The 21239-nt window shown below is 44.2% G+C and overlaps 1 protein-coding gene across 3 annotated transcripts in view; it reads right to left on the bottom strand.

Annotated features, from left to right (window-relative positions):
* LOC118363399 (fibroblast growth factor 18-like) overlaps positions 1-19543 on the bottom strand; it is a 44890-nt gene extending 25347 nt beyond the window's left edge. For 2 of the 3 annotated variants that reach the window (XM_035744219.2, XM_035744220.2), the window contains exon 1: positions 17685-19543. In XM_035744219.2, coding sequence (XP_035600112.1) covers positions 17685-17716 — 32 coding nt within the window. In that variant the 5' untranslated portion in view covers positions 17717-19543. The remainder of the gene's footprint in view (positions 1-17684) is intronic. The other variant, XM_052488273.1, reaches the window with a different exon arrangement.
* Positions 19544-21239: the final 1696 nt, after the last annotated feature.

The raw sequence follows: 21239 nt of genomic DNA, 5'->3' as shown, positions 1-21239 counted from the left end.
GTGTTGTAGTGTAGAACACAGAGACAGAGTAGCAAGCTTGTTAAGTGAAGTGTTGACAAATGGGTGATTCCATGTCAGCATGGAAGGCTGTTTGATATGCTTTTTACATTTGTATCACAAAACATTTTTGAGAAATTCCTGAAGAAAGTGTACATGATACAGACCACAAACACCCCGGTGTCATTATACTCCTAATAGTCTTCTCTAAAATATGGAGTTTTGCTAAAAAGGACCAAATATGGTCACTTTCATCATGATTTTGAAATGTAAAAAGCATGTTAAACATCCTTCCTCGCAATTAAGTTTTTATGTGAAACATTTTTAGGCCATGGTGGCATGGAATCACCCCAAATGCAGTACATATGTTTCCCTCTTCACTTCTATCTGTTCACTCTCTTTGTCCTTCTCCCATATCTCCCTCTCTCCCTACCCCTGTTCTAGCTCTCGACCCCCTCCCTCCCCCTTCCCTCCGTATCGCTCCTCTCCCATATGCTCAGTGTTTAGGGATGGAGGAGACTCCCCCACACAGTCATGGCCTCACACACAGATGCGCAGGTTGTGTATGTGTGCGCACGCTGGCAGCAGGACTGAAGGAGAGAGAGAGAGAGAGAGAGAGAGAGAGAGAGAGAGAGAGAGAGAGAGAGAGAGAGAGAGAGAGAGAGAGAGAGAGAGAGAGAGAGAGAGAGAGAGAGAGAGAGAGAGAGAGAGAGAGAGAGAGAGAGAGAGAGAGAGAGAGAGAGAGAGAGAGAGAGAGAGAGAGAGAGAGAGAGAGAGAGAGAGAGAGAGAGAGAGAGAGAGAGAGAGAGAGAGAGAGAGAGAGAGAGAGAGAGAGAGAGAGAGAGAGAATTATTATACTCCTCCTCTAGATATACAGTGTCTGGAGAAAGAGGGGTGTCCCCATATTCTATGGCATGACAGAACTGATGATTCATGTACCTCACTCAACCCACATACTACAAACCCCACCAACCCAAACACACAAGAAGCCAAACTCCTCCGATGCAACAGTGCACTGATCGTCTTTCCCTTGCCAGTGAGAAAGAGAGAGAGAGAAAGCAGAGAATGGCAGAGAAGAGAAAAAGCAGAGGGGGAGAATAACAACGCGAGAGAGTAGAAGAGACATTATGAGGGCGGTATAGTTCTAGAAGAGGGACAGAAGGAGAGCCTAGTTACACTTTTGGCCTGTGCCAAAAAAAAGCATGTAGCTGACATCGTAAACCTGCATCTCTGAAGGTATCCCATGTGAAATAGACTTTAAGGTATAGTGGGCCTCACTATGGCGCTCTAGCGTGGAGTAATGGTGAAGGTTGTGGGCTGCAGAATGGAGCAGTGGGTTGAGATAGTAGGTCTCAGTGTTGAGAAACGGTTAGGGTGGTAGGCCTCAGCGCGGAACAGTAGGAACAGTAGGCAGCAGAGAAGTAAGTCCCAGTGGTGGTAACAGCAGTAATAGGCCCCAGCGTGCAGCAGTGGTTTTAGAGGAATAGCACTATAGGCCCCAGCGTACAGCAGCAGTGGTTTTAGAAGAATAGCACTATAGGTCCCAGCGTGCAGCAGTGGTTTTAGAAGAATAGCACTATAGGCCCCAGCGTGCAGCAGTGGTTTTAGAGGAATAGCACTATAGGCCCCAGCGTACAGCAGCAGTGGTTTTAGAGGAATAGCACTATAGGTCCCAGCGTGCAGCAGCAGTTTCAGACGAATAGCACTATTAGGCTCCAGGGTGCAGCAGTGGTTTTAGAGGAATAGCACTATAGGCCCCAGCGTGCAGCAGCAGTTTCAGACGAATAGCACTATAGGCTCCAGGGTGCAGCAGTGGTTTTAGAGGAATAGCACTATAGGCCCCAGCGTGCAGCAGCAGTTTCAGAAGAATAGCACTATAGGCTCCAGGGTGCAGCAGTGGTTTTAGAGGAATAGCATTATAGGCCCCAGCGTACAGCAGCAGTGGTTTTAGAGGAATAGCACTATAGGTCCCAGCGTGCAGCAGCAGTTTCAGAAGAATAGCACTATAGGCTCCAGGGTGCAGCAGTGGTTTTAGAGGAATAGCATTATAGGCCCCAGCGTACAGCAGCAGTGGTTTTAGAGGAATAGCACTATAGGCTCCAGGGTGCAGCAGTGGTTTTAGAGGAATAGCATTATAGGCCCCAGCGTACAGCAGCAGTGGTTTTAGAGGAATAGCACTATAGGTCCCAGCGTACAGCAGCAGTTTCAGAAGAATAGCACTATAGGCCCCAGCGTACAGCAGCAGTGGTTTTAGAGGAATAGCACTATAGGCCTCAGCGTACAGCAGTGGTTTTAGAAGAATAGCACTATAGGCCCCAGCGTACAGCAGTGGTTTTAGAAGAATAGCACTATAGGCCCCAGCGTACAGCAGTGGTTTTAGAAGAATAGCACTATAGGCCCCAGCGTACAGCAGCAGTGGTTTTAGAGGAATAGCACTATAGGCCCCAGCGTACAGCAGTGGTTTTAGAAGAATAGCACTATAGGCCCCAGCGTACAGCAGTGGTTTTAGAAGAATAGCACTATAGGCCCCAGTGTGCAGCAGTGGTTTTAGAGGAGTAGCACTATAGGCCCCAGCGTGCAGCAGTGGTTTTAGAAGAATAGCACTATAGGCCCCAGCGTACAGCAGTGGTTTTAGAAGAATAGCACTATAGGCCCCAGCGTACAGCAGTGGTTTTAGAAGAATAGCACTATAGGCCCCAGCGTACAGCAGTGGTTTTAGAAGAATAGCACTATAGGTCCCAGCGTACAGCAGCAGTGGTTTTAGAAGAATAGCACTATAGGTCCCAGCGTGCAGCAGTGGTTTTAGAGGAATAGCACTATAGGTCCCAGCGTGCAGCAGCAGTTTCAGAAGAATAGCACTATAGGCCCCAGCGTGCAGCAGTAGTTTCAGAAGAATAGCACTATAGGCCCCAGCGTACAGCAGCAGTTTCAGAAGAGTAGCACTATAGGCCCCAGCGTACAGCAGTGGTTTTAGAAGAATAGCACTATAGGCCCCAGCGTACAGCAGTAGTGGTTTTAGAGGAATAGCACTATAGGTCTCAGCGTGCAGCAGTGGTTTTAGAGGAATAGCACTATAGGCCCCAGCGTACAGCAGCAGTGGTTTTAGAGGAATAGCACTATAGGTCTCAGCGTGCAGCAGTGGTTTTAGAGGAATAGCACTATAGGTCCCAGCGTGCAGCAGCAGTTTCAGAAGAATAGCACTATAGGTCCCAGCGTGCAGCAGTGGTTTTAGAGGAATAGCACTATAGGCCCCAGCGTGCAGCAGTAGTTTCAGAAGAATAGCACTATAGGCCCCAGCGTGCAGCAGTGGTTTTAGAAGAATAGCACTATAGGCCCCAGCGTACAGCAGCAGTGGTTTTAGAAGAATAGCACTATAGGTCCCAGCGTGCAGCAGTGGTTTTAGAAGAATAGCACTATAGGCCCCAGCGTACAGCAGTAGTGGTTTTAGAGGAATAGCACTATAGGTCTCAGCGTGCAGCAGTGGTTTTAGAGGAATAGCACTATAGGCCCCAGTGTGCAGCAGTGGTTTTAGAGGAATAGCACTATAGGCCCCAGCGTACAGCAGCAGTGGTTTTAGAGGAATAGCACTATAGGCCCCAGCGTACAGCAGCAGTGGTTTTAGAGGAATAGCACTATAGGTCCCAGCGTACAGCAGCAGTTTCAGAAGAATAGCACTATAGGCCCCAGCGTACAGCAGCAGTGGTTTTAGAGGAATAGCACTATAGGCCCCAGCGTGCAGCAGTGGTTTTAGAGGAATAGCACTATAGGCCCCAGCGTACAGCAGCAGTGGTTTTAGAGGAATAGCACTATAGGCCCCAGCGTACAGCAGCAGTGGTTTTAGAGGAATAGCACTATAGGTCCCAGCGTACAGCAGCAGTTTCAGAAGAATAGCACTATAGGTCCCAGCGTGCAGAAGTGGTCTTAGAGGAATAACACTATAGGACTCACTGTGCAGCAGCAGTTTTAGAAGAATAGCACTATAGGCCCCAGCGTGCAGCAGTGGTCTCAGTGTGCAGCAGTGGTCTTAGAGGAATAACACTATAGGTCTCAGTGTGCAGCAGCAGTTTTAGAAGAATAGCACTATAGGCCCCAGCGTGCAGCAGTGGTCAGAGGCTCGACCATTGAACCCATGTTTGTGTCGAGAAGGGTTGGACTCAATTTGGAATTTCTGCTGTGTGTACAGCAGTAAGTTATAAAGGATGGTGTGTATGGACGGTATATGAATAGAGAAGTTGCATACAGCAGTATGAGATAAGCCTTGACTAGAATACAGTACACTGAGTGTACAAAACATTAACAACACCTTACTAATATTGATTTGCTCCCCCTTTTGCCCTCAGAACAGCCTCAATTAGTCAAGCATGGTGTCAAAAGCGTTCCACGGGGATGCTGGCCCATGTTGACTCCAATGCTTCCCACAGTTGTGTCAAGTTGGCTGGATGTCCTTTGGGTGGTGGACCAGTCTTGATACACGGGAAACAGTTGAGCATGAAAAACCCAGCAGCGATACAGTTTTTGACACACAAACCGGTGCGCCTGGCACCTACTACCATACCCTGTTCAAAGGCACTTAAATCTTTTGTCTTGTCCAATCACCCGTTGAATGGTACACATACACAATCCATGTCTCAATTTTCTCAAGGTTAACAAATCCTGTGTCCTCCCCTTTATCTGAAATGATTTGAAGCAGATTTAACAGGTGACATCAATAAGGGATCATAGCTTACACTTGGATTCCCCTGGTCGGTCAGTCCGTCATGGAAAAAGCATTGTGTTCCTCATGTTTTGTACACTCAGTGTATAAACATACAGAATAAAATGGGTAAAACAGTATGTAAACATTATTGTGATCCGTGTTCAGTGACTATGTACAGTGCATTCGGAAAGTATTCAGACCCCTTGACTTTTTCCACATTTTGTTACCTGACAGCCTTATTCTAAAATTGATTAAATTGTTTTTACCTTATCAATCTATACACAATATCCCATAATGACAAAGCAAACACAGGTTTTAAAAAATATAAAATAAACCTGAAATATTGCATTTACATAAGTATTCAGACCCTTTACTCAATACTTTGTTTTAGCACCTTTGGCAGCGATTACAGCTATGAGTCTTCTTGGGCATGACGCTACAAGCTTGGCACACCTGTATTTTGGAAGTTTCTTCCATTCTTCTCTGCAGGTCCTCTCAAGCTCTGTCAGGTTGGATGGGGAGCATTGCTGTACAGCTATCTTCAGGTCTCTCCAGAGATGTTTGATTGGGTTCAAGTCCGTGCTCTGGATGGGCCACTCAAGGACATTTAGAGACTTCTCCAGAAGCCACTCCTGCATTGTCTTGGCTGTGTGCTTAGCGTCTCTTGTCCTGTTGGAAGGTGAACCTTAGCCCCAGTCTGAGGTCCTGCGCGCTCTGGAGCAGGTTTTCATCAAGGACTTAGCTCTTTTCATCTTTCCCTCGAACCTCACTAGTCTCCCACTCCATGTGGCTAAAAAACGCTGCCACCACCATGCTTCATTGCAGGGACGGTGCCAGGTTTCCTCCAGAGGTGACGCTTGGCATTCAGGCCAAAGAGTTCAATCTCGGTTTCATCAGACCAGAGAATCTTGTTTTTCATGGTCTGAGAGTCTTTAGGTGCCTTTTGGCAAACCAATCGGGCTGTCATGTGCCTTTTACTGAGGAGTGGCTTCTGTCTGGCCACTCTACCAAAAAGGCCTGATTGGTGGAGTGCTGCAGAGATGGTTGTCCTTCTGGAAGGTTCTCCAACTCCACAGAGGAACTCTGGAGCTCTGTCAGATTGAACATCGGGTTCTTGGTCACCTCCCTGACCAAGGCCCTTCTCCTCCAATTGCTCAGTTTGGCCGGGCGACCAGCTCTGGGATGAGTCTTGGTGGTTCCAAACACTTTCCATTTAAGAATGATGGAGGCCACTGTGTTTTTGGGGACTTTCAATGCTGCAGAAAAGTTTTGGTACCCTTCCCCAGATATGTGCCTCGACACAATCCTGTCTCAGAGCTCTATGGACAATTCCTTCGACCTCATGGAATGGTTTTTGCTCTGACATGCACTGTCAACAGTTGGACCTTTATATAGACAGGTGTGTGCCTTTCCAAATCATGTCGAATCAATTGAATTTAGTTACAGGTGGACTTCAATGAAGTTGTAGAAACATCTCAAGGATGATCAATGGAAACAGGATCCACTTGAGCTCAATTTCGAGTCTCAGAGCAAAGGGTCTGAATACTTATGTAGATAAGGTATTTCTGTTTTTTATTTTTAATATCAAAAGACCTGTTTTCCCTTTGTTGTTATGGGGTATTGTGTGTAGAATGATGAAGATTTTTACTTTATTTTTAAGACCTGTACTCTATCTGCCTTCTAGATGGTAGCGAGGTGAACAGGCCATGGTTCAGGTGTCTGAGGTCCTTGATGATCTTCTTAGCCTTCCTGGAGGGCAGGCAGTGTGCCCCCGATGATGAGTTGGGTTGACCGCACCGCATCCTCTGGAGAGCCCTGTGGTAGCGGATGGTGCAATTGCCATACCAGGCGGTGATACAGCCCGACAGAATGCTCTCAATGGTGCATCTGTAGAAGTTTGTGAGGGTCTTATGGGCCAAGCCCAAATGCTTCATCTCCCTGTCGATGTGGATGGGGGCGTGCTCTTGTTAGTAATCAGGCTTACCACTGTTGTGTCATCTGCAAACTTGATGATTAAGTTGGAGACGTGAGTGGCCACACAGTCATAGGTGAACAGGGAGTATGGGAGAGGGCTGAGCACACACCCCTGTGGGGCCCCGTTTTAGCAGATCAGCATAGCGGAGGTGTTGTTGCCTATCTTCACCACCTGGAGTCAGCCCGTCAGGAAGTCCAGGACCCAGTTACACAGGGCTGGGGGCCATTCCCAGGGCCCTGAGCTTAGTGTTGAGCTTGCAGGGCATTATGGTATTGAAGGCTGAGCTGTAGCCGATGAACTGCATTCTTACATAGATATTCATCTTGTCCAGGTGGAATAGGGCAGTGTGTAGTGTGCAGTGATGGTGATTGCATCATCCTTGGATCTGTTGGGGCTGTATGCACATTGTAGTGGGTCTAGGGTGTTGGGTAAGGTGAAGGTGATGTGATCCTTAACTAGCCTCTTCAGAAGTGAATGCTACAGGCCCATAGTCATTTAGTTCAGTTACCTTTGCTTTCTTGGGTACAGGAACAATGGTGGACATCTTGAAACAAATGGGATAGGGAGAGATTGAATATATCTGTAAACTCTCCGCACATATGCTCTGAGAACGCGGCTCAGATCCCTGCTGGCCTGGGCCGGCAGTCTCACGAGGGTTAACACGCTTAAACGTCTTACTCAAGTAGGCCATGGAGTACGAGAGCTCAAATCCCTTGTGTTTTTCTCGAAGCGGGCAAAGAAGGTATTTAGCTTGTCCGGAAGAAGGGCATCAGTCTCCGCAACGTGGCTGGGTTTCCCTTTATATCCTGGGATTGTCTTGTGTTCCTGCCACATACGTCTCGTGTCTGAGCCGTTTAATTGCGACTCCACTTCATCCCTGTACTGTCGTTTTGCATGTTTGATTGCCTTACGGAGGGCTTAGCTGCTCTGTTTGTATACGTCCTTGTCCCCAGTCACCTTGCTGTGGTTAAATGCGGTGGTTCGAGTTTTCAGTTTTGCACAAATGGTGCCATCTATCTATGGTTTTTGACTTGGATAAGTTCTGATCGTCACAGTGGGAACAACATCCTCTATGCACTTCCTGATTAACTCAGTCACCAAGTCAGTGTATACATCAATGCTATTCTCAAAGGCAACCTGGAACATATCCCAGACCGTGTGATCAAAACAATCTTGAAGCGTAGATTCCAATTGGTCTGACCAACATTTAACAGTCCTTATCATGTTTACTTCCTGTTTAAGTTTCTGCCTATAGTAGAGTTGAATCCAAATAGTGGCATGATCTGATTTACCAAAGGGAGGGCCTTGTCCCCGTCCCAGAGGGGGTAGTAGCAATGGGCAAAAGTGCACAGGAGATATGTTGAAAGAACCTTGGTAGTGTTTTCCTCAGATTTTCTTTATTCAAATTTCCAGAAAATCTCCAGTACATTTATGCAGCCTCAGGATATGCGGTTTCCAGTTTGTACAAAGTCCAGTGTAGTTCCTTGAGAGAATTATCTTGGGAGGTAATGCGGTCGGCATTTGATAATCCAGGTCGGGAGGACAAAAGAACTTAAATTCCTGTGTGTTTCCACAATCACACAATGGGTAGTATTAAAATTATTCGGGATCAGCGTCACTTCCATGGGACAGTTGAACTAACATAGGCTAATGTGATTAGCATAAGGTTGTAAGTAACAGAAAAAAATCACAGGACATAGACATATCTGATATTGGCAGAAAGCTTAAATTCTTGTTAATCTAACTACACTGTCCAATTTACAGTAGCTATTACAGTGAAATAATACCATGCTATTGTTTGAAGAGAGTGCACAATTTTGAACATAAAAGTTATTAATAAACAATAAGCATATTTGGGCAGTCTTGATACAAATTTTTAAACAGAAATGCAATGTTTCATTGGATCAGTTTAAAACGTTTGCACACACACTGCATAGTACACCTGGGCTGGAATAATACATTATGGCCTTTCTCTTGCATTTCAAAGATTATGGTACAAAAAAATACAAAAGAACAGTTTTTTTTTTTCTTTGTATTATCTTTAACCAGATCTATTGTGTTATATTCTCCTACTGTACATTCATTTTACATTACCACGAACTTCAAAGTGTTTCCTTTCAAATGGTACCAAGAATATGCATATCGTTGCTTCAGGGCCTGAGCTACAGGCAGTTAGATTTGAGTATATCATTTCAGGTGAAAATTGAAAACAGAGGTTAATCATGAAACATACACCTCCACCTTTCTTTTTCCCGGAGAGTTCTTTCTTCGGGAAGAGAGACAAGACTCCGTAAAACAGAGTATGTTACAGTCCCTGATGTCTCTTTGGAGCTCGTCTACTTTATTGTCCCAGGGACTGAACATTAGCAAGTTATACTGTATACTCGGAGCGATGGATGGTATGCACGCCTCCTGAGTCAATAAGAAGCCAACTTCTTACTCCTCCTCTCAGGTGACAGCGTCTTGGAGCAGCCCCTGGGATGAATGGAATTGCCTTGGTAAGTTCAAACAAAGGATTGAGTTCAGGGAAGTTGCATATCTGTTTGAAATGCTTGTGAGTGACTGCCAATCTAATATCCAAAAGTTATTTCCGGCTGAAGCTAATAATGCAAGAAACATTCTAAGCAAATACTGTAGGAAATGTCACACACACACATAAAATACTGCAGAGCTGGCTAGGAGCTAGAAACAGGGCTACCAGGTCTTTTGTCGCCATCTTGTCAAAAAGACAAACCAATTCAGATGAGATGTGAAACATGACAGTCTCTTTCATTTGACAAGTAATTTTATCAAAATGATCTACAACTTTTTAATGCAAAAAATAAACATATCATAGAGTATTTTTCAATTGTCATGAGATGTTAAATTGTCTCTTCCATATGGCAATGTTTGATCTAATGCATTCTGGGAAATGTATTTTCTGGGAAATGTATGCAATTATTTCAAATTGTTTTAGGAGAACGAGTTTTAAAAATGAAATGTTTCAACCATATAATGCTACCTGACATTGGAAACCACACATGATGTCAAAATAAAAATGTGTAGTGATGTGTAAAATAAATAAGACATTCTGCTTCCTGTGGGGTGTGGCCAATTCAAATGAGAGAGAGATTATATTTAAACTCTTTAACATCATCCTCAGCTCTGGCATTTTCCCCAATATTTGTAACCAAGGACTGATCATCCCAATCCACAAAAATGGAGACAAATTTGACCCCAATAACTGCCATGGGATATGCATCAACAGCAACTTTGGAAAAATCCTCTTCATTATCTTTAACAGCAGAATCGTACATTTCCTCAGCGAAAACAATGTACTGAGCAAATGTCAAATTGGCTTTTACCAACTTACCGTACAACAGACCATGTATTCACCCTGCACACCCTAACTGACAAACAAACAAACCAAAACAAAGGCAAAGTCTTCTCGTGCTTTGTGGATTTCAAAAAAGCTTTAGACTCAGTTTGGCATGAGGGTCTGCTATACAAATTGATAGAAAGTGGTGTTGGGGGAAAAACAAACAACATTATAAAATCCATGTACACAAACAACAAGTGTGCGGTTAAAATTGGCAAAAAACAGGGATGCAGGGTGAGACAGGGATGCAGCATAAGCCCCACCCTCTTCAACATATATATCAAGGAATTGGCGAGGGTACTAGAACCATCTGCAGCACACGGGCCTCACCCTACTAGAATCTGAAGTCAAATGTCTACTGTTTGTTGATGATCTGGTGCTTCTGTCCCCAACCAAGGAAGGCCTACAGCAGCACCTAGATCTTCTGCACAGATTCTGTCAGAACTGGGCCCTGACAGTAAATCTCAGTAAGACAAAAATAATGGTGTTCCAAAAAAGGTGAATACAAATTCCATCTAGACACCGTTGCCCTAGAGCACACAAAACAATACATCAATACATATCCCGGCCTAAACATCAGCGCCACAGGTAACTTCCACAAAGCTGTGAACGATCTGCGAGACAAGGCAAGAAGGGCCTTCTATGCCATCAAAAGGAACATAACATTCGACATACCAATTAGGATCTGACAAAATACACTTGAATCAATTATAGAACTCATTGCCGTTTATGGTTGTAAGGTTTGGGGTCCGCTCACCAACCAATAATTCACAAAATGGGACAAACACCAAATTTAAACTGCATGCAGAATTCTGCAAAAATATATACAACATAACGCAGAGCAGAATTAGGTCGATACCCGCTAATTATCCAAATCCAGGAAATAGCTGTTAAATTCTACAACCACCTAAATGGAAGCGATTTCCAAATTCCCTAACCTTCCAGAACAAAGCCATGACCTACAGAGAAATGCACCTGGAGAAGAGCCCCCTAAGCAAGCTGGTCCTGGGGCTCTGTTCACAAACACAAACATTCCCCACAGAGCCCCAGGATAGCAACACAATTAGAACCAACCAAATCATGAGAAAGCAAAAATATAATTACTTGACAAATTTGAAAGAATTTACGAAAAAACTGAGCAAACTAGAATGCTATTTGGGCCTAAACAGAGAGTACACAGTGACAGAATACCTGACCACTGTGACTATGTACAGACTCAATGAGCATAGCCTTGCTATTGAGAAAGGCCGCCGAAGGCAGACCTGGCTCTCAAGAGAAGACAGGCCATGGCAACAATGCCCACAAAATGAGGTGGAAACTGAGCTGCACTTCCAAACCTCCTGCCAAATGTATGACCATATTAGAGACACATATTTCCCTCAGATTACACAGGCCCGCAAAGAATTTGAAAACAAATCTAATTTTGATAAACTCTCATATCTGTTGAGTGAAATACCACAGTGTGCAATCACAGCAGCAAGATGTGTGACCTGTTGCCACAAGAAAAGGGCAACTAGTGAAGAACAAACACCATTGTAAATACCACCTATATTTATGTTTATTATTTTCCCTTTTGTACTTAAACTATTTGCACACCATTACAACACTGTATATATATGACATTTAAAATGTCTTTATTATTTTGGTACCTTTGTGAGTGTAATGTTTACTGTACATTTTTTATTGTTTATTTCACTTTTGTTTATTATATATTTCACTTGCTTTGGCAACAAGGTTGGGAAGGTTATTGCCTAAATGTAATCTGTTACAGTGACTATTCACCTGTCCAGAATTGTAATCACCAACACAACTTTTGGATTACTCAAACCATCTGATTACATTCAGTTACTTTTAGATTAAATTCCCCTTAAGAGGCATTATAGAAGAAGACAAAAATGTATGTTACCAATTAAATGACATCTATTGCAGGATAAATCTATGTTAAAGTTTACGTAGCTGGCCATATATGGATGTTTCATTTTACTTTATGGGTTGGTTATGTAGACTTCTACTAACCCATCGCTTTCTACTACATATAATAACATGATTCAATGATATCTTTACATTAAAAGACTTTGGTTATCAGAATTACAGTCATTCCAATAAATGTTGAACCCCTTGATCTTCAAAAATAGGACTCGGAAATATGGAAGTATAGATTAGCCAAATTGTTTTACCTGAGAATAAACCCCCAAATGAGGACATATTAGTCAGCCCTATTCTGTTGTTTATGATTTTGTTGTCATGGAGGACTGATTGTCCTCATTGATTCGAGATTAAAAATAAATGCTGCGCTCACGGAATGGCATGCATTGCGAGTTACTGAAAAATGCTATTTACATGTGAAAAATGAATGCAATATGCTGCATTTGTTATAGTCCTATTGTTAACCATTTCGTTGGGGACACTTTGATATCTTGATAACATGCTGCTGTTTAAAGGGCCAATCCACAGATGAAACAAAATGGTTGCCCCGCCTCTGTTTTGGTAAAAAGCTGAGGGATGGGTCTGGAGAAATGTAACCACTCTCAGATGAATAGACAGAGCTATGGATGCAAGGACTGACCATCCATGATATCAACATTATGGTTTTAACCATGTTATGAGGCTATACAGTGTTTGTTTACATTTACAATGTTTATAAACATTGGAGAAAAACAAGCTTATATTTTGGGTTCTAATGGGGAGTGAAAGTTGAACTAAGCTCATGAGTCATACAGTATCTAAGTTATATTCTTCAAGAATCAATGGAAATATATACAGTACCAGTCAAAGGTTTGAACACAGCTACTCATTCAACTTTATTTATTTTTTGTTTTATTATTTTCTACATTGTGGAAAAGTAGTGAAGACATCAGAACTATGAAATAACACATATGGAATCATGTAGTAACCAAAAATGTCTTAAACAAATCAAAATATATTTTACATTTAAGATTCTTCAAAGTAGCCATCCTTTTCCTTGATGACAGCTTTGCACACTCTTGGCGTTCTCTCAACCAGCTCCCTGAAGAATGCTTTTCCAACAGTCTTGAAGGAGTTCCCACATATGCTGAGCACTTGTTGGCTGCTTTTCCTACAGTCTGCTGTCCAACTCATCCCAAACCATCTCAATCATCCTGGTCAAATAGCCCTTACACAGCCTGGAGGTGTGTTTTGGGTCATTGTCCAGTTGAGAAAAAAAAGTATAGTCCCACTAAGTGCAAACCAGATGGGATGGTGTATCTCTGCAGAGTGCTGTGGTAGCCATGTGCGCCTTGAATTCTAAATAAATCACTGACAATGTCACCAAGGAAGCACCCCCACACCATCATACCTCCTCCTCCAATCTTCACAGTGGGAACCACACATGCCGAGATCATCAATTCACCTACTCTGCATCTCACAAAGACATGGCGGTTGGAAAGAAAAATCTCAAATTTGGACTCATCAAAGCAAAGGACATTTTTCCACCGGTCTAAGTCCATTGCTTGTGTTTCTTGGCCCAAGAAAGTCTCTTCTTATTATTGGTGTCCTTTAGTAATGGTTTCTTTGCAGCAAATAAACCATGAAGGCCTGATTCACGCAGTCTCCTATGAACATATGATGTTAAGATGTGTCTGTTACTTGAACTCGGCTGCAATTTCTTTAGGCTGCAATTTCTGAGGCTGGTAACTCTAATGAACTTATCCTCTGCAGCAGAGGTAACGCTGGGTCTTCCTTTCCTGTGGCGGTCCCCTCCTCCCCCAACCTTGTCACAACACAGCTGATTGGCTCAAATGCATTAAGAAGGAAAGAAATTCCGCAAATTAACAAGGCACACCTGTTAATTGAAATGCATTCCAAGTGACTACCTCATGAAACTGGTTGAGAGAAAGCCAAGAGTGTACAAAGCTGTCATGGCAAAGGGTGGCTACCCTCGAAGATTCTGTTGTTCGACATTTTTTTGGTTACCACATGATTCCATGTGTTGGTTCATAGTTTTGATGTCTTCACTACTATTCCACAATGTAGAAAATAGTCAAAATAAAGAAAAACCCTTGAATGAGTAGGTGTGTCCAAACCTTTGACTGGTACTGTATTTATAAACTCAGCAACAATTAGAAAAGTCCCTATTTCAGGACCCTGTCTTTCAAAGATAATTCGTAAAAATCCATATAACTTTGCAGATCTTCATTGTAAAGTGTTTAAACAATGTTTCCCATGCTTGTTCAATGAACCATAAACAATTAATGAACATGCACCTGTGGAACGGTTGTTAAGACACTAACAGCTTACAGACGGTAGGCAATTAATGTCACAGTTATGAAAACTTAGGACACTAAAGAGGCCTTTCTACTGACTTTCTACTGAAAAAACGCAAAAGATGCCCAGGGTCCCTGCTCATCTGTGTGAACGTACCTTAGGCATGCTGCAAGGAGGCATGAGGACTGCAGATGTGGCCAGGGTAATACATTGCAATGTCTGTACTGTGAGACGCCTAAGACAGCCCTACAGGGAGACAGGATGGACAGTTGGTTGTCCTCGCAGTGGAAGACCACGTGTAACAACACCTGCACAGGATCGGTACATCTGAACATTACACCTGCGGGACAGGTACAGGATGGCAACAACAAGTGCATGAGTTACACCAGGAATACACAATCCCTCCCTCAGTGCTCAGACTGTTCACAATAGGCTGAGAGAGGCTGGACTGAGGGCTTGTAGGCCTGTTGTAAGGCAGGTCCTCACCAGACATCACCGGCAACAACATTGCCTATGGCCACAAACCCACCGTCGCTGGACCAGACAGGACTGGCAAAAAGTGCTCTTCACTGACTAGTCGCGGTTTTGTCTCACCAGGGGTGATGGTCGGATTCGCGTTTATCGTCGAAGGAATGAGCATAACACAGAAACACAGAGGCCTGTACTCTGGTGCGGGATCGATTTGGAGGTGGAGGGTCCGTCATGGTCTGGAGTGGTGTGTCACAGCATCATCGGACTGAGATTGTTGTCATTGCAGGCAATCTCAATACTGTGGGTTAGAGGGAAGACATCCTCCTCCCTCATTGCAGGTTCATCCTGACATGACCCTCCACCATGACAATGCCACCAGCCATACTGCTCATTCTGTACGTGATTTCCTGCAAGACAGGAATGGTGAGGGCTAGGGCCATTCCAACCAGAAATATCCGGGAACTTGCAGCTGCCTTGGTGGAAGAGTGGGGTAGCATCTAACAGCAAGAACTGGCAAATCTGGTGCAGTCCAGGAGGAGGAGATGCACTGCAGTACTTAATGCAGCTGGTGGCCACACCAGATACTGACTGTTACTTTTCATTTTGACCTCCCCATTGTTCAGGGACATATTATTCAATTTCTGTTAGTCACATGTCTATGGAACTTGTTCAATTTATGTCTCAGTTGGTGAATCTTATGTTCACACAAATATTTACATGTGTTAAGTGTGCTGAAAATAAACACAGTTGATAGTGAGAGGACATTTATTTTTTTTGCTGAGTTTAAATATATATACACTACCGTTCAAAAGTTTGGGGTCCCTTAGAAATGTCCTTGTTTTTGAAGCTTCATTAAATAGTGTTCGCTAAACACCAGTCTCAACGTCAACAGTGAAGATGCGACTCCGGGATGCTGGTCTTCTAGGCAGAGTTGCAAAGAAAAAGCCATGTCTCAGATAGGCCAATAAAAAGAAAAGATTAAGATGGGCAAAAGAACACAGATACCGGACAGAGAAACTGCCTGGAAGGCCAGCATCCTGGAGTCGCATCTTCACTGTTGACGTTGAGACTGTTGTTTTGCGGGATCTATTTAATGAATCTGCCAGTTGAAGACTTGTGAGGCATCTGTTTCTCAAACTAGACATTCTAATATACTTGTCCTCTTGCTCAGTTGTGCACCGGGGCCTCCCACTCCTCTTTCTATTCTGGCTGTAGCCAGTTTGCGCTGTTCTGTGAAGGTAGTAGTACACAGTGTTGTACGAGATCTTCAGTTTCTTGGCAATTTCTCACATGGAATTGCCTTCATTTCCCAGAACAAGAAAAGACTGATGAGTTCCAGAAGAAACTACTTTGTTTCTGTTCATTTTGAGCCTGTAATCGAACCCACAAATTCTGATGCTCCAGATACTCAACTAGTCTAAAGAAGGCCAGTTTTATTGCTCCTTTAAATCAAGACAACAGTTTTCAGCGGTGCTAACATAATTGCAAAAAGGTTTTCTCATGATCAATTAGCCTTATAAACTTGGATTAGCTAACACAATGTGCCATTGGAACACAGGAGTGACGGTTGCTGATAATGGGCCTCTGTACACCTATGTAGATATTCCATTTAAAAGATCTGCCGTTTCCAGCTACAATAGTAATTTACAACATTAACAATATCTACACTGTATTTCTGATCAATTTGATGTTATTTTAATGGACATAAAATGTGATTTTATTTCAAAAACAAGGGCATTTCTAAGTTACCCCAAACGTTTGAATGGTAGTATATATATATATATATATAATATATATATACAGTTGAAGTCGGAAGTTTACATACACTTTAGCCAAATACATTTAAACTCAGTTTTTCACAATTCCTGACATTTAATCCTAGTTAAAATTCCATTTTAGGTCAGTTAGGGTCACCACTTTATTTTAATTATGTGAAATGTCAGAATAATAGTAGAGAGAATGATTCATTTCAGCTTTTATTTCTTTTATCACATTTTCTTTTATCCACAGGCTGGGATCCGCACTATGCTGCTGTCGCAAGAGCGCATTTTTCACTGGCTGTCCACTGGTTTCAAAAACAATGATTGATAGGCAGCTTAAACTTCTTGAATTAAACCATCATTGGGTTCAAATACACATTTTGATTCGTGAAGAGCCATCCACAACAACCACAATACGTAAATCGTAAATAGCTTAACGAGAGAGCAGCAGTGTGATTCACATCAATATGAGAGAGAGAGAGAGAGAGAGAGAGAGAGAGAGAGAGAGAGAGAGAGAGAGAGAGAGAGAGAGAGAGAGAGAGAGAGAGAGAGAGAGAGAGAGAGAGAGAGAGAGAGAGAGAGAGAGAGAGAGAGAGAGAGAGAGACCTGTACAGGTTGTCTGAGCAAGGGAATGAGAACTATCTGGAGATGACTGCCATCTGGGAGAAATACAGCCGACACAAAGAAAGACAAATAAATTCCTGGCTTTTAACGGGACACACCTCAAATAGTCAACCGCAGGCACTCCACTCTATCCTTTAACACAGTGGCAGTTGGCATGTCAACATTTTCCTATTCCATTAGATATTGTTGTAGCCTATGAGCCAATGAATGTTTGCTATAGTGTGTAGACTATGATTAAATCCAATTACTGTACTCTACTTCATATAAACCGAGGTCCAATTGAATTGGTCAACATCAACAACACCAGCAATAAGGGTTATAAAGGTGTTTATGACATGTCCGAGTGGCGTAGCCCAAACTCTAACCCAGTGACACTGAAACGTTTGCCAATCACAACCTGACCTATCTTGAAACGTTTCTATGGTGACATGTGGGAAGAGATAGTCAAATAAATAGCCAGAGAAACCCTATATATATAAAGCTATTTATGTTTGAGTCTTATATATATATATGACTGAAACATAAGTTGTTTTATATATCAATAACATTATTGAGAAATGTGTTGTTAGAGAGACTTACAAGACAGCGATCGTGGAGAGAAGGGACCGCATCTCTTCCCCCCTCCACTACGGAACTTCGCCCAGAGTCAGTCTCCTTGTCGGTCAGAGCCGGTCCGACAGTCCGGAGAGTTCACTTGTGTGTTTATAATCCGCTGGATGGAGTGGAGGGTCAAAGAGTCAGCGGACACTCTCGTTGGCAGACGCTTGCGGTGGGTGGTTGGGGTGTGGCGGTGCGGGGCGGGGTGGCCGTGCCACTATGACCAGAGGGCTACCTTTCTTGGCTGTCACTATGGCTGGTGGAGCGGGGAGGGGCGGAGCGCGGGGAGAGGTTAGGACATTAAACAGCTGCAGCCTCCGGGCTTGAGAGGAACAGGTGAAAACGCCTTCACGGCTCACAGCTGCGGAAGTCCAATCGACTCCCCTGCTACGTTATGTGTAATTCACGTTCGTCCTGGTGTTTTGGTGCTACAATAAGGCTTATACTAGGTCAATAACTTTCTTCTGGGAGAATTCCACATTGGATGAATTTGAAGATATGAGACGCAGAAAGAGGTATCTAGTCCCTGCGAGGCAAGGTAAGGCGCTGTGGGAGGCGGGGTACCTGGACGGGCTGGAGGCGAGGGCGGCGTGGAGAAGGGGGCTCTGCGGGCGCCGGGTGCTGCACGGTGGGCTCGGTCATGGCTACTTCCGCACGATGGGTCACGAAGTCTCTGGCCCGGGGGACACCGAACAACAGTGTCCAGTAGAGAGGAGAAAAGCCCGGAGCGGTCCAGCTCAGAGGGAGATGGAGAGAGTTGAATGAAAGGGAAGAGGTGGGGGGGAGTGAGAGAGAGGAGGGATGTAGTGATAGAGGGAGGGGGAGTGAGAGAGAGGAGGGATGTAATGATAGAGGTGAGGGGGAGTGAGAGAGAGGAGGGATGTAGTGATAGAGGTGAGGGGAGTGAGAGAGAGAGGAGGGATGTAGTGATAGAGGGAGGGGGAGTGAGAGAGAGGAGGGATGTAGTGATAGAGGGAGGGGGAGTGAGAGAGAGGAGGGATGTAGTGATAGAGGGAGGGGGAGTGAGAGAGAGGAGGGATGTAGTGATAGAGGGAGGGGGAGTGAGAGAGAGGAGGGATGTAGTGATAGAGGGAGGGGGAGTGAGAGAGAGGAGGGATGTAGTGATAGAGGAAGGGGGAATTGGAGAGGATGGGAACAGCTGTGACTGGGTGGCGGACCCAGCCACCCGCGACAGCACGGAAATGAAAGCCACTCTTTGCACCTGATTTCCCTGACTTCCCCGTCTGTCTCAGCCGCAAGTTGCCTGGCTGCAGTCCTCCCAGAGCTCCGACACAATACCAACCAAAACACAGAACGATTACATCACCTCGAAACTGTTTGAAAGGGGAAAAAAGCAATCTGATATTTCTTTTTTTTTTTAAATAGAAAGTTAGCAGTTTTCCTGAAAAAACAACAACGTGTATATATGGCTGGTACAAAGATCCGAGCGTTGCAGAACAGAAGAAACGGGTATACTTCTGTTGGTAAAGAAATAAGGGTAAAGTGAATGCGTGCACTTGAAACGACGTTTACCTAATCACATTGACAAATCGATCCAAGAACCTGCACCTTCTCTCCCTCTCTCTGTTTCCTTCTTCCAATCAGTGGCGAGAGGAAAACACAAAAAGGACACAGCTGCGGCTTTTCTCCAGCTCCAACATATATGTTGGTTTTCGCTTTAAAAAAATATATATATATATTTTCCTTCCGCAAAAAAGCTTGTCTTTACCGTGGATGGGATTGATGTATGGGATAGGCGAGTCAGTCGTCAGGCACAAACCTCACTCCAAGAAAAAAACAGAACAAGATTTTAACAGCCGTGGATCAATCCACCGCTCCCTCCCTCCTTCCCACCACCAGCCACCTCTCCCTCTGCTGCTCTCTATCCGCACCCACTCTCTCACACACACACTTAATGGATCAAAATTAGATCATTCAGTCGCTATGTGATGCCGACCAACTCCGGCAAAACCGTGTTGGACATGTCACTGGCTGCAAGTAAGGGGGAAGGGGAAACAAGGCTGAGTTTTTACAAATCTCCACAAAATACTGTGCTCTTTTGCCACCTTTCACAACTCCCTGGGGAATAAAAGAGGCGAGTTACTTTTGCCCTCAGATTACGCATCGCCTCAGTGAAAGAGAAACCCGACCACTGCCACCCCTCTGCCCTGGACCCATGGTGGGGCGAGACCGCAAGAGCGGGAAGAGAGGAGGGTGGGGGGCACGACTAGCAGAGCAGACCCTCAAAGTAAATAATTATATATATGGCTTTAAAAAGTTATGTATTTTGACTTTGTTTCATAACTCATAAGTTCAACCTTAATAGGGGAAAATGAAACGGAGAGTGAGAGACAGTCCGCTTGAAAAGTGGGAGGGCGGTATGTAAGCATGGACTCGGATCCAAAACGAACATTTCTCAGGGATTTCGGCAGCAACGCCCGCTCTGCGCTCCCAACTCTCTCTCTCACCGCCACAGAACCGCAGACGGTCAGTCAAGCCAACACAACAATCCTTCCATGCCTCTCTCTCTCTCTCTCTCTCTCTCTCTCTCTCTCTCTCTCTCTCTCTCTCTCTCTCTCTCTCTCTCTCTCTCTCTCTCTCTCTCTCTCTCTCTCACACACACACACACACACACACACACACACACACGCACGCACATGACAGCAGCTACGTGGCTGGGTAGGGGTACTGTGGTTGAATGGCTTTTAAGTCATGTTTAATAGAAAAGCTCCTGGCCCTCCTCTGTCTACTGGCCCTCTTCCCGTCCCTGCACCTGTGTCTGGGTGGATAGTTTACTCCTTTGGTCTGCCTGGTGTCCAGCTAGCCAGGCCAGGGCAGGAGGGCACTTCTTATAAACCACCTGGCTGACCACAGCCCGCTGGACCACAGGTTCAAACAGACACACATGTGACCGCTGTTTACTCCAACACACCACAGGGGGCGCCAGTCATTACACAGGGCATTCCTTTGCCCCAGCTTGCTCTTGGTAATTGGTGTAATTTAAACATGGCCTTTATTAGACTATGAGAGTTTCAGAAATATCCCAATTCAGACGTGTCATGCCCATATGAGGCACAGGGGCACGTGTCCCTTCAGATGTGGCCTGTATAAATCAAATCCAAAATAATTTTATGTTAAAAAAACTAGCCACCTAGCAATTTTCTGAAGTTGGTTTTAGCTAGTCCAAATAGGTTCCCAGTCTCCGAACCTAATAAGTAGCCTGAAATGGCTTCTTGGTAGCTATCAATCAAGATAGAGTAGCTGGCTTGTATATCTTAACTGGCACGCCTGCTGGCAAGGTTGGTAGACTTTAGAATCGCAAGCAATAACTAAAGGTACTGAATAAAACTCACATTCCTTTCAAACGTTTACCAAGATTTAAAAAAGAACCACTAGTCAGAAGGATACAGAAAGTTCAAGAGGTATGCTTAGATATGCAGAGAAATATACATATTTTAGAATATCGGATTCGGCTATCTCAGGCCCACCCGTGCTTCTATTCCTGCATTGCTTGCTGTTTTTGGGTTTTACCTTGGG

This window comes from Oncorhynchus keta, chromosome 30, assembly GCF_023373465.1.
Source record: "Oncorhynchus keta strain PuntledgeMale-10-30-2019 chromosome 30, Oket_V2, whole genome shotgun sequence".
Lineage (NCBI taxonomy): Eukaryota > Metazoa > Chordata > Actinopteri > Salmoniformes > Salmonidae > Oncorhynchus > Oncorhynchus keta.
The sequence above is the reverse complement of the archived record's forward strand: the minus strand, read 5'-3'. Positions and strand labels throughout refer to the sequence as shown.